General features: G+C 39.6%; 1 protein-coding gene across 2 annotated transcripts in view; it reads left to right on the top strand.

The window, feature by feature from the left end:
* LOC122862594 (nesprin-2) overlaps positions 1-24,358 on the top strand; it is a 94,334-nt gene that overhangs the window by 3,985 nt on the left and 65,991 nt on the right. The window contains exons 4-42 of one of the 2 annotated variants that reach the window (XM_044168033.1): positions 1,703-1,798; positions 1,974-2,051; positions 2,137-2,229; positions 2,484-2,680; positions 3,053-3,252; positions 3,733-3,833; positions 4,106-4,195; positions 4,522-4,635; positions 4,740-4,877; positions 5,221-5,385; positions 5,572-5,684; positions 5,815-5,983; positions 6,224-6,320; positions 6,444-6,643; positions 6,829-6,981; positions 7,272-7,409; positions 7,533-7,634; positions 7,947-8,114; positions 8,890-9,048; positions 9,140-9,829; positions 10,311-10,445; positions 11,165-11,320; positions 11,448-11,614; positions 12,485-12,803; positions 13,825-13,940; positions 14,364-14,484; positions 14,733-14,899; positions 15,562-15,712; positions 15,803-16,707; positions 17,306-17,464; positions 17,575-17,725; positions 17,933-18,091; positions 18,584-18,751; positions 18,861-18,962; positions 19,468-19,671; positions 21,320-21,525; positions 22,338-22,445; positions 23,423-23,720; positions 24,129-24,307. In XM_044168033.1, the coding sequence (XP_044023968.1) occupies positions 1,703-1,798; positions 1,974-2,051; positions 2,137-2,229; positions 2,484-2,680; positions 3,053-3,252; positions 3,733-3,833; positions 4,106-4,195; positions 4,522-4,635; positions 4,740-4,877; positions 5,221-5,385; positions 5,572-5,684; positions 5,815-5,983; positions 6,224-6,320; positions 6,444-6,643; positions 6,829-6,981; positions 7,272-7,409; positions 7,533-7,634; positions 7,947-8,114; positions 8,890-9,048; positions 9,140-9,829; positions 10,311-10,445; positions 11,165-11,320; positions 11,448-11,614; positions 12,485-12,803; positions 13,825-13,940; positions 14,364-14,484; positions 14,733-14,899; positions 15,562-15,712; positions 15,803-16,707; positions 17,306-17,464; positions 17,575-17,725; positions 17,933-18,091; positions 18,584-18,751; positions 18,861-18,962; positions 19,468-19,671; positions 21,320-21,525; positions 22,338-22,445; positions 23,423-23,720; positions 24,129-24,307 (7,232 nt within the window). The remainder of the gene's footprint in view (positions 1-1,702; positions 1,799-1,973; positions 2,052-2,136; positions 2,230-2,483; positions 2,681-3,052; positions 3,253-3,732; positions 3,834-4,105; positions 4,196-4,521; positions 4,636-4,739; positions 4,878-5,220; positions 5,386-5,571; positions 5,685-5,814; positions 5,984-6,223; positions 6,321-6,443; positions 6,644-6,828; positions 6,982-7,271; positions 7,410-7,532; positions 7,635-7,946; positions 8,115-8,889; positions 9,049-9,139; positions 9,830-10,310; positions 10,446-11,164; positions 11,321-11,447; positions 11,615-12,484; positions 12,804-13,824; positions 13,941-14,363; positions 14,485-14,732; positions 14,900-15,561; positions 15,713-15,802; positions 16,708-17,305; positions 17,465-17,574; positions 17,726-17,932; positions 18,092-18,583; positions 18,752-18,860; positions 18,963-19,467; positions 19,672-21,319; positions 21,526-22,337; positions 22,446-23,422; positions 23,721-24,128; positions 24,308-24,358) is intronic. The other variant, XM_044168034.1, reaches the window with a different exon arrangement.

Raw genomic sequence — 24,358 nt, 5'->3', positions numbered from 1 at the left:
GCATATAAGATAAATGAATATGAACAAGAAACTGCTGACCTGATTTAGATGAAAAAATAACATATACTTATATATTTGTAAAAATCAAAAAGCTCCTGGATGGTTTTAATGCTTTGAACACAAATTTGTATCTCTTTTATGCTTGTTAAAGCAGTATTTCTACTGTGGGTAGTATGGAACAGCTGATATTTTAACTAAATTAAGACTTGGTGCTTTATCAAAGATATCCCCACCACAAAAAAGTTTACATTCTCAAATAGGATATATCTTCTGGAGATTACGTTGGAGTATATTAGTGAGTGTATTAGGGAGAGGCTGGAGTAGTGATGCAGAAAGGAACTGATGAGAAAATGTTACACAAGGCTGCATTTTCACATAAGGTTCAGTAAAAGTTTGCGATATTTTGTCTTCTATATATTCCAAAACTTACCTTTAATTTGGGAGATTTTCTCAAGCAAAACCCAAACAAAAGTGCTGATTTATGTTTTGCTCAGAGTTTAACTGCTTTTCAATATGCAATATTTGAACAAGAATGAATGTTAAAATATAACAAAAAAATGTTTGGGAGAACCCAGGGAGTGTTGAAAAATAACGTGAGGTCATGCTGTGGTAGAGCTGTAAATGATATGAAGCAAGCTGTAGACATGCTGACTCATTGTTCAGACAGTGAGGTGCAGTGAAGCAGTTTACCATGGATTGGAAAGAGGCCTTTAGCTGCTTGTGACCCCTGCCTGGAGTATAAATAGTGCTTCAGTGAAGCAGAACAGCACGTAATCTGAATCCAGCCACCTCTTCATAACCTCATGTCCATATGACTGTGCTCTAAAATCACTGGTTCATAACCTGCCATCTGTTACACCAATCTGAGTCCACTGACAACCCCCAACAGGAGATACTTCCTTTATGTCTGGAGAACAACATTCACTGTTGTGACTTGGCCTAAAGCTTTAACCCAGAAACTTTTCAATGAATCCACTACAGTTTCAAGGCAGTAAGTTCTGGATGAAAGTCAGAATTTGTAGGCTCTGACTTTTTGGGTTATGGGATGTATTTATGAAGTGGCTATGTGAAGCATTTAAAAAAATCATGTCATTGTAAGATAAATGTTGATATACAGTATTTTAGTAGATCACATTTCCGATAAACCCTTTTACTTCCTGTTGTACTCAAGATTTTCTTCTGTGGTTAGCAAAAAGGTTAACGTCTCAGATTTTTTTTCTTTTACTTTTTTTACCACATGAAATGAGGTAACCCTGAACAACCTCCTGTTTTGTATAAAATGATGCAGCAAATTTCCCACCAAATATGACACAGTGACCCAGGGTTATTTATATTTATTTATATACAGCTGTCTAATTTGTTATCTATCTAATCTTTTTACTAGGTCCCAAATGAATGTGTGTGATGATAAATTAATCTTGATGCCGTTATTGCACGTAACACACTTGACAATATGTTTGGACTTTTCGCTCTGCTAAGTGGTGGGTGCTTTCATGGCTAAAATTCTGTAACACAGCTTAGATGCTTTTGTAAGCTACTTCCTGAAACTTACTGTATGAATCCTCTTTGATTGTAGTAGATGGAACAGGTGAGATTAATGATGGATCATAGTTTTCACTTGAACTCACCCACTCCTTTATTTTGATGTATTGTGCAGCTGGACAGATAAATCAGTAAGACTTAATTTTGTGCATTGTTACAGAGGTGCCCTCCCTCCTTTGTGTCAGACCTCTTTTCTGACATAAGAAATGGGTCACAACTGCTCGACCTGTTGGAAGTGATGACTGGCCAACCTATGGTGAGTTACTACAATGTGCTTTTGATAGGAGGGAGTTCATAACAAATTCCTCTTAAAGATCTATAATTAATCAGTAGATAAGTATTGGTGAGGTAAAAAGCCAAAACAACACAAAAACATGCTAAAATGTATATTATTATCACAATAAAGCTGATGTTGTAATTTGTCTCCACAGAAACGACAAAGAGGCCGTGGGATTTTCCAGCAGAGGGCCAACATTGAGACAGCACTGAACTTTCTCAAGAGAAAATCTGTAAGTTTCCACAAAGAAACAAAAAAACTTGGCATCTGAATTAGCTGTGTGTTTTGCTAACATTTGTTGTGGTTGGTTTGTGTAGATCAAATTGGTGAACATAAACATCTCAGATATTATAGATGGACGGCCCTCCATCATCCTCGGACTCATATGGACCATCATCCTCCACTGTCATGTGAGTACCAATGGTAAACTAATGTCACCACAACCTACCATAACCTACTACTGCTACTGCTATTGTGAAAAGGGAAGTGGGAGGAGAAACAGAAGAAGAAGAAACAAACAAGCATCTTGTGATGCATCATTAATATTTCAAAAAAGTACTGACTGAAAATTGTACATTTTGGTCAGATTTCACATATACATGAACCATTTTAAAAATACTTATCATTTGATTTCCAATATATTGTTTCACTGTCTCTGTATTAGATTGAGGAGCTGGCCAACACTCTCTCCTTCAGCTCTTGTCATTCCTCCCTCGACTCTCTGGCCAGCCTGGACTCCTGGTCTGGCAGCCCAGTCCCAGCTAGTCCGGTCCCTGCAGGCCGGACATCGCCTCTCCACAGACGCTTCCGAATATCTGCCAAGAAGGCCCTGCTCATGTGGGTCAGGGACCAATGCCAAAGGTGGGTTATCCACCATGAATGCTGTTCCATCACAGGAGGAATGACAACTAGTCCTACACCTTTCTTTGTGTGTTTTCCCTGTGTTTGCATCCTCTTAATTCTCCTTTGTCATCCCACAGTTCAAATACATACAGAACAGATGGATAAGCTAAACTGCTGGTTGGTGTAAATGTTAGAGTCAAAGAAGTGACTTAAGTTTTGACATGATTGAAGTTTTGCTGTTGCTACAAGACAGACTGGCACAGACCCTTTTTGGTTTGTCTTCATAAAAGTTTCATGGGCACCACTAATCCCAAGCAACACTTCCTTTTTTTGCCCCTTCTTCTTTTTTTACTTTTGTTTTTTGTTGTCCACCTGTCTTTCTCTCTCTAGGGTTGGTTACTCTGTCAGTATGAAGGATTTTAAATCGAGCTGGAGAAGTGGAGAGGCTTTCTTGGCAATCCTGTGTTCTCTCAGGCCGCAGTTGGTTGATCTCTCACTGGTCCAGTCCAGAAGTAACCAGGAGAACCTGGAAGAGGCGTTTCACCTGGCTGAGAGGGAGCTCCACATCCCCCGCCTGCTGGATCCCCAAGGTGAGGCTGATTAAGTAATATTGTTGCGTAGTTCTAAATAGTGTTTCACAGTAGCAAAACAAATTACTAATACCAATCAATCAATCAATCAATTGTTCCCAAAGATTATTATGATGGTTACTTGACTTTTTTGAAATATTTTTTTTTGGCTATGGTAGTTATGACAGGGTATTTTCAATGAATATTGCTTTTTCACCCATTTTACCACAGACATAACTGTGTCACCTTGATTTTGTACATGGGAGAAGGTGCAATGTAATAGTTAGAATAAGTAAACTGACTCTGCTCATAGGAAGCACTAAGAAAAATAAGTGTATTATTTTTCATTAAGTGCTAATATATTACATTCTTGAGCAACACACTTAAAACTAGTTGTGCTTAATGTCATTTATGACAACATCATTTAAAATGACACTGGGGGTGAGTTGCTGCCACACTGATCAACAATAAAACCTTTCTGTGTATTTACCTGCATCTCAGATGTTGATGTTAAAGACCCAGATGAGAAGTCCATTATGACTTATGTGGCCCAGTTTCTGCAGTACTCCAATGACATGCCAGCACCTGATGACCATCTGCAGGTAGGCAATCGAGTCAATATTTTTAATCGCAGTTCACATTGACTTTCACACCTTCTAAAGACTTTACTGCAGAACGGAGAGCATTGCTTTCAGTAAAATCTACATCTCGCCCCTTGAAAGTTTAAACTTAAGTAACTGCAGAGAAATATTACTACTGTTTCTCTGGCCCTACTGCTTCCCTTCCATGTTTCGAGCTTGAACCCACAATCTCCTGCATGAAACTGAGGGGTGTTAATTATTTTCCCTGTTCTCATTTGGTGGCGGTGGTGTAGCTGTTTCCTCTGGTCCAGCCCACTTTTCTCTCACCTGTGAACTTGCCTGCTCACTTCACTCCAGCAATTGCTGTTTCACCCTTACATCAGGTACTATACACAAAGCAGAGAAGTCCTTCAGTTAATATTTGTCAATTTTTATGTCTTTCACTCACTTTGTAATTTGCATTAATGATGAAAATTTTATTCACAAACAATTCAGCTGCATGTGATTGATGTTTATAAGATGCATGGCTCTTCCTGCAGAGGACTTTTCTAAATTTGAAAAATGGTTTTCCGCTGCTGTTTCCAGGGATCAAAAATCATTGTTCTCATAAAGCTGAAACATAATTGAGGTTAACTGTTATGCTGATTATGCAGCTCTAGAATAGTTTTTCAAAGTGTAGTTATTGACAGTTTCAAATTTCAAAATTTAGGTCTCTCCAAGTGAGCGAGCACTAGAGGTGACTTGCTGGCTACAGCAAGCCTACCAGGAACTGTCAGAGGCATGGACGGCTGCAGAGAAATCGAGCTTTGCAGAAAAATATCAGGTAAGGCAAAGCACAAGGGCTGAAAGAAGAAAACATTCATTGGTGTGTATTATTTTGTATTGTTGTACAGCGATTAAAAGTTGTTACTGTGTTTGGTTCATCAGGTGTTTCAGAACCTCGCTGACTCCTTCACTGAGCAAAGGAGACCAGTGATGACCCTCCTTGCTGCCATAAGACGCTGTCCTGAGCTGAGCCAAGAGCAGTGTGCTCTCAGGACAGCGTGGGATCATCTGGAAGAGGAGGTGAGGAAATCCACTGTGGAAAAACAGCAGCAGGGTCACATTCTGCCCTGAAGGGTTTTAGTCACTCTTGTCCTGCTCCCTTATTGCATCCTTTGCTGTGTTTCATTTATTTATTTTTTTAACATGTTTTTGGTATTCATGAAATTTGTGAGGGCATTTTTTTTTTATTATGCAATATGGAATTAGTGAGAAACATGGGACAAGTGTTTGCTCCTAAGGTTGCTTTTAGTCTTGTTGATTCACGTCCTTTGTCTCTCTCCAGATCAATGAGAAATGCTTCATTAGACAGCTTTACCAGGTTTTGTGCTTATACTAGGTTGTATATGTGTGTGTCGTTCCTCAGCTGCAGAGACGTAAAGCAGACCTGGACTCGAGTTTTCCTCCTCCTCTGGACTCAGTTGTTGTGTGGCTGCAGCGTGCGGAAGCAGCGCTAACAGAAGATGGAAGAGGAGTGAAAGATCATGCAGATGCTGCTAAAGAAGCAAGAGCTCAGCAAGACACATTAAAGGTTATTTTTTATTTTGAAGCTGCAGAACAAATTTGATCTTTCCTGTTCTCAAAAATCAAAAATGTACAATTTGTTAGTATTCTGAAACAACTCTGAAACGACATATAGGCCATGGGACATTAATAGGGCAGACCTATATATGAACAGGCAGCATAACAATATTTTGAGACTTGCTGTTTTTTTCAGACTTTAATAAAGGAGATGAGCCACCACGTCAATATCCTTGACACCTATCACAACATGGATGAGTCAGGGAACGTAGTGGTGCCTCTTGAAAAGTTTGATGAGATAAAAAGACGGTACGTAATTACTGAATTCTAATTATAATCAATATTCCAATATGGTCATTTAAAGCCATACATCTTTTAAGTCCCTTGTATTAAAAGTATCTGCAGTTTGATCACAATAAATTAATTTATTTGAAAACAGTTTAACCAATATCCGAGTCACAGCCAAATATCAGGGGATCAAGTTGGAATACCAGGAATCCCGTCATACTGTACTGGATCTCCTGGGCCGCATCAATGCTAAGCTTCTGACCTGGAAAGCTCCCTACAGTTCCCAGGATACAGTACATGTGCTTCTGCAGGACTGGCATGTAAGTATATGAAAGAGGAGGACATAAAACCAGTTCCAACAACATACTAATGTGAGCAACATCATTGTGAGATAACAGGGAATGGCATATTGTCAAACTAACTTGTAAAGGATTAAGGAAAAAAAATGTTATACTCTTGGCTTTAGATTAAAAAAAGTTAACAGTTTTTAAATCTAAAATCTAAATTATGCTTCCTGAAAAAACATCAAAAGTGATGACTCTTGTTGGTTTGTTGTCTAGGAAACAGTGGAGCGCCAAGGCCAGCTTTTGATTGTGATGGACGCTCTCCAAAACCTGAAGGAGAAGGCGAATGCTTACACCAGCAAGGCAGCGCTAGGTATGAACTAAATGTTTGTCTGTGATAAGAGTTCTCTTAGCACAAAATTCTAGCTTAATCTTTGTTATGTCGTGATTTTATAATTTTTAAAAGGCAAGACTTTACACACTCTTCACTCCCCAGGTCAAGATTGCCAGCTTGTTACTCGTCAGGTGAAGGAAGCAGAAAGAGAAGCTGAATTGGTCACACAGGCTGTGACGGCTGTGAGAGGGACAATGGAGAGAGTGGTGTCTGCGTGGGAGACTTACAGCAACTGCCTTACTTCTCTTCAGACGTGGCTGGCACAGAAGATACATTCGCAGACTCCTGCTGTGGGGACGCAGGTAAACTCAGCCTGTTTGTCTAGAATTTTGTCAATGGAAAATTCAAAAAGATTCCTTTATGACTCTCTCTATAAAGGCCAGTGTTTGAAAGCTGCAATAACCAATGTTTAATTTAAAAATGAACCATTTGGGGTTGCAGGAGAGAAGCTTTAGATTCACCTCATCTTTTGGTTTGGTTACTGTAGGAAATGAGTGAGTGGACATCATGTCAGGCTAAGTTAAATGAGGTGGGAAATTTGCTCATTGAAGTGACAGAATCTTCAATCAGCCTCGCTCTGGCCGAGCAACTCAGCAAGGTCAACATGCAGTGGGCTGAATGCATGAAGAGGACAATGTTTGTAAGTATGCATTTTCTCACTGCTCTTTCCACAGTGGCACAGACTTTACATGAAGAATGCAGTTAAGATTAAATGAATACTAAGGATTTTAAATGTTCATTATTTACAGAGTCAATCTCAAAATGTTAACACCAAGATCTATTTAAATAGTGTTATAGTTTTCTTCCAGTGTTTATTTTATTTTAAATGTGAAAAAACAAAATGTGTCACAAAAGGTAACTAAAACATAGGAATAATAGGACATACAGACATCAATAATGTTTGCTAGTCATGAGACATGTCTTTCTTAGGAAGTATCATCGGAGCCCAGTGTCCATCCGCTGTGTCTTCAAATGGTGAATTCACTGACCCAGGAGGCAAGCTGGCTACTGAGGCAGCCACTGGAGGTGGCCTCAGTCCCACTGAAGGCTAACAGACAGAAGCTACAGGTTGGCAAATGAATGGATGGATGGGTAGATAAAAATCAGCAGTAAAATATAGACATGATTTTGAAATCTTTCCATGCCTTAGATAGTCTCTCTTTTTTACTTCATGTACTTTCTTTTTCTCAGCTACTGAGTAAAAAGATGGCTGAGGTGGACCTTTCATCTCTCAGTTCATCCCCAGACTTTCAAACAAGCCACATAGAGAACCTCCAGCAAACCCTCCCACAGGTACTCAAAAATTCTCTGACTAACTGTGATGCATTTCAGCAGGCCTCATTCCTTCCTCATTTTGACTAAACCCATTCTGAAGCTGAACTTTCTTAAACCAGTGCACAGGTGAACATACATCCAGTGATGTCCAATTTTTATATAAGACTAGTAAGAGAAAACACTACAGTTGTTACCATTGTTACAATTACAACATCTTCATAAGATTTGTTATTGATATATTATTCTGTGTACATAGTGCTGCTATCTTGTGTTGCAGTATGACAAACTAAGGATTGGGTTCAGTCCTAATTGCTTGTATCTGTACAACAGATGCTTGCTGAAGCAGAGAGGACCTGTGGAGAGCTACAGCGGGCTGCGTCCAGGCTGGAGGGCCGTCTGGCTGAGCTTGACCACTGGAGCACAGAGGCCCTGGACTGCCACCAGCACCTAAAGGAGAAAAAGCACAGAGGACGCTCTGCTTTGGAACCTATGGCCAAAGTCAGCAAACCAAAACTTTGTGCATCTTCTAAATAGACATTATTTTCTTTTTTATAATAAAGTCATCACAAATGATCCTGGAGCCCTTTTCACAAAATGTTTTGTTAACATGCAGATCGCAAATGATGGCAGCGTTACAATTCACAAATGACTGTCGCTCAATAATTGCAGATCAATTTTAGAGAATACAGGTCTCTCGCATGGCCATTCATGGATCTAAAGTATAGTGTTTGTTTTGATTAGTGAAGCATGTCAAAATTAGCAAATTATGTCATGTTGCAAATTGCAGCTTGCGTGATGCAAATTTGGTGAAAGAGGTCCCAGATTGTGGGAATGTTTATGACCCTCATGGTTTTTCACTTTCTTTTGTCCCCATGTTTGATCTTGTGTGTTCATTGTTGTTGTGTTTTTACACTGTGTTTCCCAGTGATTACTTGTAAATTGTGTGGGTACTGTAGTAGTGTGACACCTTTTTCCAGGAATTTTCAGTTGACTATGTTGCTAAACTTGTGGTGTGCACAGGCTCTGTATGGGCCAGGGGAAATAATGAAAAAGAGGCATCTCTTCCATATACCCACACTGAAATAGTGCTAAAACTGGGTTCGAGTGATTTGGGTCGAGGCCACTCAAGCGTGCCTTTGGAGTGAATTAAGGGCAAATATAAAGCATAAATGTGTCCTGTGAAGTTGTCAGTCTATGCTAATGTTTGGTTTAGGTCCTTAAAATTAAACCATACAAACCAGATAACACAGTAGCTGCTATATAATCCTTTCAGGTGCTGATCTCTCGAGGATTGCAGCTGGAGAACCAGGTTGTAACTGAGGGACAGGATCTGCAGGACCTTGTGGCACGAGTACAGAAAACCTCTCCTCTGCTGCACCTCAGTACCTCTGACATGCAGGACCGGATCTCAGAGGCAGTCTCCCACTGCCAAGTGAGTCAAATCAACTTTTTTCAGCTCTTCTTCAACAGTAACTCATTTTTGTATGAGATGATGTGATTTGTGAATGTTTCATTTTTTTTAGGAGATTCTTGGAATGTTTAGTTCCCCTGGGTTTCTGCAGCATGTTGAAACAGCCCATCAGACACAGAGGCAGTCAGAGGCAGGGTTATTTGTTGTGGCCAGAACCAAACATGTAGATCAGATTGGGAATTTTGTGCTGCAAACCCAGGTCCCAAATCAGGTTTCACCTGAGATTCCATCTCAGACGCCTCAATCCAGGACAAGAGGTCTCCAGGGTTGGCCTAAAAAGCAGCACATGAACACACAGGATGAACCAACCATTGTTATACCCCATGTCCAAATCCAAATGCTGCCTCAGCCTTTGAGGGAACCTCTTGCTCAAACTGTAAAAGGAGCTGAATTTTCAAAATCCCATGCTCAAACTTCAAGTCTGAGTCTAACTGCTCTGACCCAAGCTCCTGTTGGACCAAAGTACCCAAAAAGTCCAGTACCAGAGGAAAAGGAAAGCTCATCCCCCTCACAAACTCACACATCGAAACCCAGAGTAAGACAGCAACCAAACACTCTACAGAGTAATAAAACATCTCCACAGCCACCGGTTATGGTCCACAGTGAAGTTCATTCGAAGGCCCAGTCAATGGCGAGGAGTAGACTGGAGAAGGCCAGGTTTCATCTGCAAGGACGCATCCAGCAAGCCATCAAGTTATTTGGTGGCAAAGAGATTTCAGAGTCACAAGCCAAGAGGAAACAGGTACAGTTTTAAATATTAAATGATGGAAAACACCAACACCAACCCTAACTGATTTTTTGTAACTGTCGAAAAAAGTATATTAAATAGTATTTGTGAAAAATCCTTCAACAAAACTAAATGAATGAATATTGATTTAAAGCGATTTACTTTAATTCATTTTAACTTTTATTAAATATCTGAAAGAAAAGTCTTTACTTTCAGACTTTTTTAATCATTCACCAAAAATACACTTTTGCACTTGCTAATAAGTATGAGACATTTCAAAGTGACTGTAAAGCCAGCTTTCTACCCACTTGTTGCTGATCAATTGCTTAAAATAGAGAAAATGCTTTTCGTGCTACAACATCCAGACCTTAGAAACTCAAAATTTTATTTCATTTCAGAATTAGGACACATTCTTTAAAGGTCTGTGGTGTTTTGCTTTGCATAGCTGCCAGTTTTGTCTGTGTATATTTGTCCAGCTTTATGTCTTTCTGTGCAGAGAGCTTTAAAGATTCTGCAGCCTGCCATCCTCAAAGAGTTCCTGGATGCAGTGGAGGGTTATGGGGCCTTTTGCACTGGGCCCCAACTCCAGGATTTGATGCTCCTCTATGACTCAGTCAGAAAGCAGTGGGAGGTATGACAGGGACAGACACAGAAGACTGTTGCACCCACTAGAAAGGGATGAGCCTCTTCTATCATAAAGAAAGGTTTAACAGTTCACAGGGTTAAACCCAGTCTAACAGCTTTAACCATACATTACTGTACTAAGGAATTTAAAAGCACACCTAAAGTTTACTGGGCTTTATTGTTTTAATACAATCAATACCTAAAAAATATATATAATATAATATATAAATATAATATATTGATTCCACTGAGTAAAGCTTAGTAGGAAAATGTAATTTGGCCAGATCAGTGGTCAGATGTAACTGGCTCTGGCATTAATCCATACATTTCTGTTGTTATGATGTTATGAGGTGATAAGAATTCTTTTGCTTCGTCAAAGTCCAGACATAGGCTGCATGACCATAATCATGATAAAAATTACATTTATACACAGTGGAAGAAGATAAATTCTGATGGTGAATCTGTTTTTAAATGTTTTTTAAAGGAGTAGTTGGATATTTTGGGAAATACGCTTATCCGTGTTCTTGAGATTGATACCTGTTAAACTTTAAACTCATCCGGGAGAGAGTTAGCTTAGCTTAGCATAGAAGTTTACTCTAGCACACATTCATAACTGAAGAGCCCGATTAATTCAGTACTTTACTGGTTCCCCTTAGCTCTAACAGCACCACTTACATTTTTCTTACAAATTTTGATAACAATAAACATTGTTTGTGTCACACATAGGATGTACGCAGAGAAATGGCCACCTTTGTTCCCATCTTATGGGCTAAGATCAGAGATGGAAAGCAGTCATTTTCTGTTGTTCAAAGTGAAACACAAACTAACGCTCTGCATGAAGCCACTGACCAGACTGACCTTGACTCTTTGCTGCAGAAACAGGTATTTGCATAACTCCGTAACATGGCATTAACACTGATTGTGCTGGCAAACTGTATGATTTTGGCAAAAGATCTGACAGCCAGAAAGAAAGATACTTCAGTTTCTCAGAAGTTCACATTCCTCCCAGGCCGTCATGGATGGAGCTGCATCTGTCGAGGAAGAGGTTGAATCACTTGAAGAGATGTGTGAAACACTAACACCAAGAAAATCCTCCTGCCTAGCAACAGACCAACTGAGGGAGTCAGATGAAGCAAGGGAAACACAACCCAGTGACACAATGTTCCCATCTGACTGGTAAGATCATGCTAAGGAGAGGCATCATGAGGTGTAATATATTTAACATAACTAGGTAGGGAAGGAAATGATAAGATCTGCCATCTCTTAGATGTATTTTTTTGCATGTCTCATTTGGATTTGTGTTATAACTGAATCTCAAGTGTATCCAGGGCTCTGATAAGCAATGTAATTTATTATTAAGTCTGTGGCTTTGAGAAAAATAACCTGAAAAGTATTAGTTTTTCATAGAACCCATATTTGTACCGTAACTGTCTGGACCATTACAAGTCAAAAGATTAACTTTACACACCCTGAAGAAAACTACATAATGGATATTTGTGTTGATAAAGCAATGGTTTTACAATGAATACTTTTACAAACCTTTCCTCACTCGAGATAATCATGGGTAAAGAAGCCTCTTGTCATATTTTGAAAAATGTGGTAGCTCAGTCAAGTCAAGTTATTTTCACCAAACAGGGCCTTGTAATCATTCAAAAGTCCTTGACTTTGCTCTCATAAAGTCCATCCCTAGTGCTGTAAGTGTTGACAAGTTGTGTGTGTATTATGGCCATGCTAAACCCACTTATTGGGAGGTAGCACATTAAACATTAGGAAGAATATTAGATTTTAGTTTAAGGAAATTTTATTCTAATTGGCTAAAGCTGGACAGAAATACAACAGAATTTTGCATTAGAATTTATCCTTGAAGTGTATTCATTCAGTGTATACTGTCTATAAACTGTGAATTGAATGGTTTAACTGAAGCAGACAGCTTATTTATTAACAATTGTCACTCTGTAATCCTTCAAGTCTATTAATCTTAATGAGATGCCTGAGTAGTTCTAACTGACTGGCCCGATCTCCCCCAATGAACATTTCTTAACTCAGCAGGGGACGGCAGCTCCGGGGAAACATCCCGCTGAGAGCGACAGACATGTCGGCCGACACACAGCAGAGCAACAATCTCCCACAGAAACAAAGCGTGGACAGCCCACAACTTGACCTCTCACCTGTGGGTAGTGCTGTGTCAGTGCAACCTCTGCAAACTCAAGATGTCCCAACAGAGAGTGAGGATGACCTGGCACAACGTAGACGCTGTGGGTCAGGGAAAAATCGAAAGTCCTCACTTCGAGCCAAAGAGCAGCCACTGAAAGCTCGTCTACTACACATCACAGAGAGCAAGCAGCAAACCCAAACTCATATACAGGTATGAAGAGAGCACATAAGTGCTTTTATATAGATTTTTTCAGCTCCACTAAGTATTTTAGTACTTTGTGAGTTCCAGGTTGCAGCTTAAAACAACTATATGTATTTTTGAAGTCTGAAGAATGTAATGTAAATAGCTTCTTCGTAGTCTGTGGTCAGGATCTGGTTTCAGTGACAATTGGTGAGTCCACTTATCTTTGGATGTAACACACATTCACAGAAGTTTAGATTCCATGCTTACGTTTTAATTGCCACTCCCTTTATGTAAACATTGCAGTAACGTTTTGGATTGTATTTCATAGTTTGTGATTTCCTATGTTAATATGATTGTCCACCAGTGTCCATAATTTGGGCCAGACAGGCAGTTATGTGGCATTCTACACTCTTGCTGTTGCATCCAAACTAATACGACACATGACATGACATGTATGCTTTACATCAAAGAAAGAAGGGGAAATCTTTACAGTCATTACTTGGATGCAGTCTTTTATATTAAATCCTAAACTTCCATGTTTCTGCACATTATGCCCTCTTCAGGATGCTGAGTTAAAGTTATGAGTATGCTACTTTCCGCCTTTATTTGATTTCTACCTGCAAGCCGGAACCTGACTTAAAGTGTACATTTTCCTTCAGTTCTTCATGTTTTCTTTACCTAAAGAAACTTTGCGTATGCAGCTTTGAATTTGATATTAGACAGGTTTTGTTTTGTGTTACCATTCCAACAAAATGGTAACACAAAGTAAAATGCTATGATGTGACTTGTAGTATACAGCAAATTATATTAGACTGTGTATGTTGCATGTTAATTCAGTGAAACTTATTTACTTTATAAATTGCATTTAAAGTTGTCTTTCCTTAAGCCTTCCTGGTCAGAAAAAATCCCTCAGCATTTTCATTGGCTGTGACTGACCTGTACAAGACACAGCACCAGCTGTAGGGCACTAATCCTCATTAATTGGATAGGCTCGCCACTCCATCTTTTCCTCTTTTCTTCACTGGGCTGTGACTCTCCCATCTCCCAGGCGGTTGTCAGGGGCAACACTGTGGAGACCAAGCAGGAGGCAGAGTGGACCGTCATCCCAGAGACAGTCAGCCCACCACAGGAAGAGGACTCCTCAGAACAGGAAGTACTGGAAAGGTGTGGTTTAATATCTGTGTGTGTGTGTGTGTGTGTGTGTGTGTGTGTGCGTGTGTGTGTTTTAAGAACTGACAGCATGTTATATAAAGTTTCAATTTAGACCTGACAGATTAGCACAGTAGAACATAATCCAGAATTGAAATCTATTATTTATTTGGATTTAAGGAAATCATCTGGATCAGCAGCATCTTTTGACAATGACAATTTTATTTAAAAAATTCAACAAATATTTAATTAAACAACAGAATTACCCTAAAGACATGACAGTCTGCCATGTACCTTGTTTTCAGTGTAGTGAAATAAGAATAAAAGACACTAGTGAGATGAACTTGATGTCATAGATTTTGCAGCAGGCTCCGTTCTCATGGCCTTTTAGCCTCAGAAAATGTTATTTTGAAACAATGTGTAAATCTTTTACTGTAGGTACAGAAAGTCCTGCTTGGTATTTCAGTCTGAACTCGAGAAGAACAAGCAACATTTAGAGGAGTTTATCACAGACCAAGTCACCATTTCCACCCTGCAGAACCAAAAGAAGCAACTACAGGCAAGTTGAAGCACAACTTCACCACTTTACATTCTAATTCAGAAATTTGAAACCATTAGAATTTCACCTTTTCAAATCATGCTCTTATAGCAGACTAAGCTGTGTATCACTTGTGCTTCTCTGCATTTTGGTGCATTTCTACAACCTAAAACCAAACAATTGTTAAGCAGTCATTTGCTCGTAAGGTCAAACTTCACAATATCAAATTATCGCTGTGATTTCTTTGTGAATGTGTCTCTCCTCAACAGACTTTGAAACAGGAGTCAGAGGCATTATGGTTTGAGATTGAGCTCCAGTATGCCCAGCTATCCCACTTGTCCCATCTGATGACCAGGGAAGATAAGGGTAAAGTGGAAAGAGACTGGGAGCAGCTGAGTCAGCAGTGGAGAGGCCAACAAATGTGCCTACAGAGCAGGTACAGTGCACCTCTGAGATTAATGTAAAGTATTGACTCACAAGGCATAAGCACATTCATAACATGTATCCTTGTTAGTGATCTTTCAAAAAAAGCTCATTAACCAGTATAAACCCATCATTTTTGACAGACAGGTATAGTACATCATTGCCTGGACATATAATAATAGTGTTATTGGTTTTAATCATTAACCCTCTTAGATATGTTGCATAATTGTATCAAGTGTTATTTTGGAAAAACATCAATAACATCACTGCAGAATATAATTTCACAAGGACTGTAAATGTAATGTTAGATGAGTTTCAAACTTAATTCTCGACCTTGAAAACATATCACCTTAAGGTCCATTTAGTAGCCATTCGGGCACTTTTGATCATATCACATCATCTTCATCAGCAGATGGAGTTTTTCCAGTTGTCATGGAACTGTAGATGTTAACATTTCCAATTTCTTTGAGTACTTAAATGACTTCTCATCCATGTTGCGTTTCAAAGTGTATTCTTGACCTTGGATAATAACTATCTCCCTTCAAGGTCCATTTAGTAGTAATCTTTGTCAGCAGATGGAGTTAGCTAATAACCATATTTTAGTACTATACAGAATAACAACTTATTATTATTACTTATAACAAGTAAAGTTGCTTTTACTTTGGTTTGTGTCAGGATGGCATTTCTAGAGAATACTGCAGACCTGATGGAGTCTGCAGATGATCAGATGGCACTGATCACAGAAAAACTGGACCTGATCATCAGAGAGTCTGTGGACATCTCCTCCTTCACCTTGGCTGATCCTAGACTGGTATCTGATTTAAAGGTACATCTATGCTTTTTAAAAACACTTAACACTTTAATACTGAGAGTGAAATATGCAAACATTATTATTAATCCCTCTTGTGTTACCCAGGAGATGGACGATAGACTGCAGTCTGAAATGAGAAACCTATCAGAACGAGGCATTGAAGAGGAAACACAAGGGCCGGACGCCACATCCCCTTCATCCCTCTGCCAGGCTCTCCACAACAGTGTCCATCATCTCGAGCAGCTCAGACAGCGGCTGGAGAAGGTTCAATCAGCTGCCCAGGCCCTGGATCACTTCCTGGCCACAGTGAGGGAAGTCAAGGCCGAAATCCCAACCCTGCTGGCAAACCAGGACCCCAGCAGACAGCAAAATGAGGCAGACTGGGAGCAGGAGAGACACTCTTGGCAGGCAGCAATGCAGCAGAAGTTGCAGACTGCTGCGGAACAATCTGATAGTGCTCACAGCACTTTAAAGGCAGTGGGGATGACGCTGACCATGGATGGTCCAACAGTGACGTGCCAGGATGTGGTGACATCATTGTCCCAGCAAGCTGCAGACGTGGAGAAAGAGCTGATGAGAGCCAGGAAAAGGGAGAGAAAAGATGAGCTATTTCCAATGGGAAAGGAGCAAATCAAGAAAAATGAAGAGTTGAATCCTACAGAGATACGTCAGATAAAGACTGGGGATGATTCACTACAGCAGGGGGGAGCACAGGACCAGGAGCATCCCTCTCCAAGTAGGATGGAAGAGGAGTCAGGGTTGGAGGCTAAAAGCAGTAGGCTGGAAGGAGATAATGATACAAAGAAACAAAGGGAGGAAGAGCACAAGGCTCAAACATGGAAGTCTGAAGGGGAGAGAAGAAGAAGCAGCAGGCAGGTTAAGAAAGAGGGAGAAGAGAAGGAGAGTTTGGTCCAGAGGACAGTTGCCTTGTTAGGCGCCCTGAGGGAGATGAGGGGAGTAGCTGAGCAGTTGGGGTTACAAGAGCCCACCCTGCCTGCTCTGCAACAAAGGTACAACACTGATCTGGGTCCAAAAACAAATCATTCTTAGTGCTTGTTGTACCCTGGCTGGAATACCTGATTGATAGGGTTTACTACACCAGATCAATGAAGATTGCATTATGTAACTAAACTGACTGTGATTGCGTAAACCTTTTGGTATTTGCTATATTATCACAGAATGGAACATGAAACATTATGATCGGTAAAGGGGATATTTGTATTTAAACATATAGTTTACGGTTCAGTCAATCATATTAACCCTATGAATCATGATTTCTGCCTTAAATTCTTCTCCTACACAGCTTTAAAGTTAAAGAAAATTATTTTTATACAGTACATCTAATACACACAACAAATATAGGAAATATTACAACTCAAGATGCCATGTTTTACAAAGCTGCAACATCAAAATGGAAATACTCCAATTGTATTATACATTATTGTATTGTCCAAGCATAGCCTGACTTGCTAATGCTTGCTAAAACAATAATAACTCCTAACAAATGATGTTGTCTCAGAATGTCAGTACCCTCCATTCACACCTCTCTTATGTCCCCTCCTGTCCATGGGTGACTCAGTATACTAATGATTGTTTCATCTGCTGCAGGACACGTGCCTTGACAGAGCTGGAAAGTCGACTTGCTGCCCACCTCACTGAGCTGCAATACATACAAGATGCATCTTCACAATCACGAATCCCTGATGTGAGTCAAACCAGAGAGGTGGAGGATGTCTGGGAGGAGACAGCAAAAGCTGTAACTGAGCGGTAAAGAGAGCAGCTTCTGTCCTTTATAACGGGCGATTTATAACTATGTTGATTTATGGTACTTTGCTCAGTTTGATGTGTGTGTGTGTTGTGTTATGGATCACATACAGGCTGGAGCAGTGTAATGTCCTAACAGAGCTGCTGAAGAAGTTTCAAAGCATTCGTGGTGAGCTGAGTGGGACACTGCAGAGGGCAGAAAGCACCATCAGTGAACAAGCCTCCTACATGGGGAAAGACAACCTGCAGAGACTGCACACTAAGGTATACCACGCTGTTTAATTAAGATGATGAAGGAATACACCTGTTTTGGGTTGTTGGCAAACTTGCTAATGAAGTACAGTCAACATAGACCAATTCATTTGTGTGTCCCTGGTAAATCCTTGGCTCTGGTTCTTCATTATGACACATACAGTTTGGTTGAGTATGTTTTATTTGTATTGTGCGGGTTTGTGTGTATGTGCACCTCAGGTCCAGGAAACAAAAGCAGAACTGAATGGCCTTGGGGACGGCATAGAGGAGGTCCGCAGTGTCTGCAGGCAGCTTCACACTCATCTACGTCACATTTCAGAATGCACCATCATCCCATTTGAGGGTGAAGCGGATGCTCTTATGGACCGCTGGCTGGATGTGAGTCACTTTAAAATTTCAACTCACCATTATTTACAAAACTTTATACATTTGCTTTTATTGATTCCTGTCTCTGTGGTATGTTATATTTTAATTAATCAAAAGATCTGGTGGGGTTTTTTTGTTTGATATTTTTGATGTTTTTATTTTTGTGTCACAGACAGTTTTAGTTTTGCATTATTATTTAGCATTTTTATGAATGTTAATTCTTTGTCACTAAGTATGCAAGTAATATTTGTATTATTTCTTTGCAAAATATCTTACATACTGCTATCCTTGGGTTGCTACTTTGCAATTAACATAGCAGCCAAAATTGTCTGCAGCATTTTACCTACTGTTATTAAAGCAGGATTAACTAAACTAACTGTAAACTAAAGCATCATATAGTAGATTGTTATCATTGCAAATATCTAATTTCTAAGGTCTTATGTTGAGTTGGGTTGTGTGTTGTAAGATGAGTGCCAGCATTCATTGCAACTCGAATTCTTGCAGATATCAGAAAGAACAGATTCCCACCTTGAGAACGTACACCTTGGTCTGACTCTGTGGGATGGTGTCCTCCAGCTGGGAGCAGAGGTGGAGAGCTGGACCGCCAATAAACTAGCAGTATTTGCTCAGTCTCCGTCCTTTCAGACAGATGAAGACATCAGGTCCTTGCAGGTAAAACTGTCTTCCCGTTTCATTCTGTAATACACAGGTTCAGACCTGTCTGGGCCTCCTTATGGGAAGTTCATCTTCATAATAATCATCTTCCTCTAACTGTCTCCAGAATGAGATTGTGGCCCAAGAAAAGAATATGGAGCGTTTCCACCGAAGAGCTACTGAGATTCAGGCACTGCTGCAAAGAGCAGAGCCCCCTCTGGAGCTGCAGGTACAGCATGTAGCTTTTGATTTAGTTTTCTGTTTAGGATGTGGGTGTTTCAGGCTGAAATAAAGCTGCTAGGATGGATGGATACACTATACAAAAATATAGTTCTGGTTTAATTTTCAACTTCAGTCTAGTTCAACTTTTCAGTTGTATAACCCTGTTTAGACAGGAGACCGTTTTTTCTTTTTGTAACACAGAAGCAGTGAACATCTTATTTTTGCAGGTTTGGGCACCTTGCTACAGTACATTATGGCTGGCTTTGTGAATTTTGAGACTGTTAGGTAGCACTTTGTTGGTCAGTTTACAGTTAAGAGTGTAGAAGCTCAGAACAGATTAACTGAACTGTTATGATTCCACTATTGCAAATTTCATATTGCCATTTTTGATTAAATGTGGGCATAGATTCACATGCTGGCCAGTGAAACACATACACAGGGCCTCAGTATCGTGTCAGTGGTTGATCATATGGAGCTAGAACAGGTCTCTTGATTGATTTTGTTTTGTCTAGGTTGTCGAGACCCAAATGAAGAAAAAGATAGAGCAGCTGAAGGAGCTTGTTTCTGAAGCTGAGGATATTCACAAGCAGATGGTGGCTGCTAAGAGACAAATTACTGCCAGGATGGCTGAATGCTTCAACTCCCTCCAGAAGATTCAGGTCTCCCTCTCCACTCTCAGTGGTTCAGATGTTGCAACAGTCCTTGCAAAACTTAAAGTGAGTGCTTAAACTTACGGCTGCTACAATATGTGTCTGTTGTTGTGACTTACCTTTTTTCTGATATCTTGGTGTTGAAGTCTCACGTTCAAAATGTTACGCATAAATAAGATTTTTGAATTTTCTTTAAAGCTTTATACTTTCACAGCATTGAGTGGCAGCAGGAATCTGGACTTTTGAATGTTCAATGACTTTTGTTAAGATGACAAATTAGCACCTGGATTTTGAGTGCCAACTGTTTATTTCACCAACAAGGAGGAAACACAAAGGAAAGCAAACATTATTCTAGTCAAACATACAGCAGCTTGTGGTCCTGTCAGATGGCAGAGTCAGATGGAAATTGCTACTGGCACCTACCACAACATAGAGGAGGCTGTCCCTATACTTACCTCATTACTTTGTCAAAACAACAATATACAACAACATCAAGAGCTACATTATAAGACAGCATTTACTTGAATTAATTGTAAATTGTTGTACACATTAAATAGAAAAAAATGCACCAAAACATCTGCTTAAGGTAAAAAAAGAAAAAGAAAACACCCCTCCCTATCTTATCACTTGGTTCATCCTGGAACCTTTAAATTGGTGTTTGGCCACCATGTGGGCTCTTCTTACCTGAACAACCTGGAGAGGAGATATGAGATGTTGCAGCAGATGTAAGTGACTGAACAAAGACGTTGCGTTCATTTGTCGTACAAACATTAAATCATTTTTGTGGCATATGTTACCAACAGTGAAAACCCTGTGACAACCAAATTAGCCAAACTAGTAAGTGTTTCTCTTACAAGCCAGGGTCTGCTGAGTAGTTGCTACACTGTCTGAAAAACACACCACCACTATCAATACACATAGAAAAATAGCCATATTCAATAAAATGGATTCACACCCAACAGTTTGTGCATTTATTTCTTTAATTTTTACAAATAATAATATAGTCCAAGTAAACATATGTAATGTTCTACAATACAAACAATTTCTAGTAATAAATAAGACCTTTTTATAAAACAAAAATCATGAACAGTTAAGTCACTGAAATGAGTCTTCAAACCTTAATGTGGTCTTTAGTGGTAGGATATATAAGGTCAGCCATTTTTGAGTCCTATTGAAGCATAGTTGCTGCTTAGTAAATAGTTTGCATTTCACACAAGTATGCCGGTTTGTTTGAAGCAGATTAATGACATCAGTTCTATTTGGGCCAGTGAAGTGAATCTACTGAACTGTAGATAGAGTATCTTAATGTCACGAAACTGTATGTCAAATTTGAAAATTGTGGCAGTAGCAAAAAACTGTGGTAGACAACACATGGCTGAAAGCAACATAAACTGCTCCCATTTTCACCAGAATTGTTTCATATGTATGAACAAAAATGTTGGGGGTTTTTCTATTTTGTTTTTATTTGTTACAATCTATTTATTTGTAATGTCTTGAGAAATGTGTGATTTTACACTTTAAATAAACATACTTACTATACTATCAAAATAATTTGAGAGAAGCTATAATCACGTAAAAATTCTACGCGTAGTGGCTCTAAAGTTTTACAACAAAGTTAGTGTTCATGTAAATGTTTGAGGTGGCCAAATTAAAGACATTGATAGCTGACACTTTAAAATGCTAATCACTAACTGTAACTTCTTTTCCTCTACAGGATCTATTTTGTGAGCTCCAGACCCAGGATGAGCAGGCAGAGAGTCTGCTGGAGGATCTGCATGTTATGGCCTCCATAGCGAATTCACCCAGCCTACAGAGTCTGGCCGTGGACGGGATTCGGCTGCAGGATAAAGTCAGAATTACCCATCAGCTCTTCTCTGAGGTGGAAGAACAGACTGAGAGGAATAGCCTGGCTCTCAACAGGTCACAGACAACATCCTTAGATGTTTCAAGTTCATGTTTCAATTCAACTGTCATGTAATGTGTACAGATTCACACGCCTGTAGTGAAATGTTGATTCATGTCTCTTCTCAGTCATGTAGCATGCCAACATAACGCTTCATTTACACATTACAATAAGGGCATAAGAGAGTTGCTGCAAGTAAAGTAAAACTTTAAAAACAGTATTCCTGCATTTAAAAAATTAAAAAAGAAATAAAAAGGCAGAATAATTATCGACAGCAGCACTGTCGTTTTTAGCAAATGTTACTCAAACAGGAGACAATAATTTGTTGGGGGCTATTTTCAGCTGAAGATTTGATGTGTTAATGAATATTTACAGCAGCAGGACAGTGCATTTGGGATTGACTCAAAATAAACTACAGTGCCCGGTTTCTTGTTATTAGGGAACAGGTCAGCCAGTACAACAGTGTGGCTCATTGATGTGTTTTTGATCAACAATGGAGGTCTATGGCACAGAGGAATAAGATATATGAGACTTAATAGGATCAGTTCATTGTTGGTTTTGGTCTTTTCATGGGACCTGTTGACAATAAGAAAAATATACAGATATATCATCAGACTTATCCTTGAAACTCGACTTTAATAGACACAAGTTCTGAGTACAAACAGTCTTAGAGATTCATACAGTTCAAACTCTGTAGATTTAAAAAAAAAAAAAAGACTGCGGGACAAGTTTTCTCACTATGATGTCACTTCAATCTACAGTGCATCGGGTATACTGTACATATACATGTCATGTGCATGCCTGCATTGATAATGTATGTGTGTTGTAGGCTGCAAAGGGAGAGCGAGCATTTGGAACAATGGTTGCAAGCCCTTGAGGGAAAAGCAGCGAAGGAGGAGGATCATTGTCTCCTGCAAGAGGAAGCACTTCAACAAAGGTAAACTGTTTTCTGATTTGAGATATATGCTGCCCAGCTCTGTGTGCAAATAAGCTAATCTTGTACAAAGGTCTTGATGCCATGACTTGACATTTATTTATGAGCTGTCATCAGGCAGTGTGCTGGGCCAGTATATTCTGCATATTTAGTTTATAGTAAGCTACAGTTGATATTCTCACTAAATTATAGTAACGTTTTCCAACAGATAGAGAAAATAAAACAACAATGAAGATGCAAATATGTTCAATTAGACCCAGAAGGTCGTAGAAAGCAGTAACTAAAATCTGTAGAATTCAGGAATAAAGTAAAGAAATCCACAGTGGGCAGACAGTTTAACCAAGCACACTTGAACAGCCTGCAGTAGTTTGGTGGTGTGATTTTGACTGAGTCAGGAATGATGGAGGTTGTATAGTTATTCCCTCGAGATGACTCATTCTTTACTACATTTGTTGTCACACAAAAGGCTGGAAAATTGTGGATCGAGGTATAATTAATGACAAAACTTATTATTGATCCCACTTGTTATTTCCATTAATGGTGCAGGGGGCAGCAGTTTTAAAATGCATTAAATATTTTTACAATACAATCATGTAACCCTGATTAAACACACTGTTTGGAGAGATAAGGTCTGGAGCACGCTGCTATAGATGAAGCTTTTAATAAGGTGCAGCATCATATCACTAAGCGTGTTCTCAAAGTTGGTTGATGCACAGACTCCTTCATCCTTAAACACGTTGTTTTAATATGAAACTGTTAATTAAGTGTAGGTGAATTTCATACTTTGTTTTCTTCTTATGCACCCTGAAGAAGCTGCAGGTGGTGACATGTTTTTCCCTCTACGTATTTAACATGTTAGTATATCCTTGGTAACCTTGCCCTGACAAAGATGAAGCTCAGTTTTAGTCCCCTTTACTAACATTTAAAAGTGTGAATAACGTGTAACTGAGCATTAACGCTGCCCCTGTTTTTCCCCGCAGGGTGAGGACAGAGGCCCTCAATCAGCTTGTGTCATCCTTACAAAGCAGCACACTTCAGCAGTCTGCTCTGGTGGAAGAGAGTAGCAAACTGCTGGAACGTTGCCACAACGTTCAAACCAACATACTGTGTGATTTCACGGAGAAGCAGAGATCTCTGAGCAGGGACACTGAGGTGTTTGAGACTCTTGCAAAGTCCACTCAGTCCTGGGTTAGAGATCTGAGACAAACTGCTGACTCTCCACTCGCTGAAAACCTCGGTATCCAGAGCCCGGTAGAGCAGAGACTTCACCGTGCTCAAGTAAGAAAACATTACCCACTCTGAATTTAAGACACAGCAGAGGTGTTTTCTATGAGCGTATACTCTTTAACTCCTTTTAGTCTGAATCACATGTGAGCCGAATACCTGTTAGGATGTTGGCAAAATTAATAGTTTAGTTTAATATTTTTTATTTTGTAGTTCTAAAATGACACTTGTTACAGTAGTGTGTAATGCCATATAAGGGTGTGGTCACACAGATCCATCGTTTTTCATCTACATTTGTTGATGTCAAAACATTTTGGAATGGCGGATCTGTATGCACAGATTAAAAAAAAAAAAAAAAAAAAAAAGACAATCAGAAACATACTCCTCAGTCTGTGCAGTGACGGACTGGTGCGTTTGCAGTGAAAAGTGTTAAATAACTAATCTGTAAAAAATATATTTCAGGCTGTGGTAAGTGCAAAGGCAGAGGGTGAGGCTCGCCTTGAAGAACTCAGAGTTACTGGAACTTGTCTGGGCCACAGATTGTGTGATGGAGACGACCTGAAACAGGACATTCAGGAAACCATTCAGAAAACGGAGGAGCAGTGGAGGGACCTTCTCCAGTCAGTTCAGCCTCATCACGGGTGAGTGGAGCCAGTGTATGGCTTTTCCTCAGTGATTATAGATAAGACATA

This window comes from Siniperca chuatsi, linkage group LG16 (genome assembly GCF_020085105.1).
Source record: "Siniperca chuatsi isolate FFG_IHB_CAS linkage group LG16, ASM2008510v1, whole genome shotgun sequence".
NCBI lineage: Eukaryota > Metazoa > Chordata > Actinopteri > Centrarchiformes > Sinipercidae > Siniperca > Siniperca chuatsi.
This window is presented reverse-complemented; position numbering and strand designations above follow the sequence as displayed.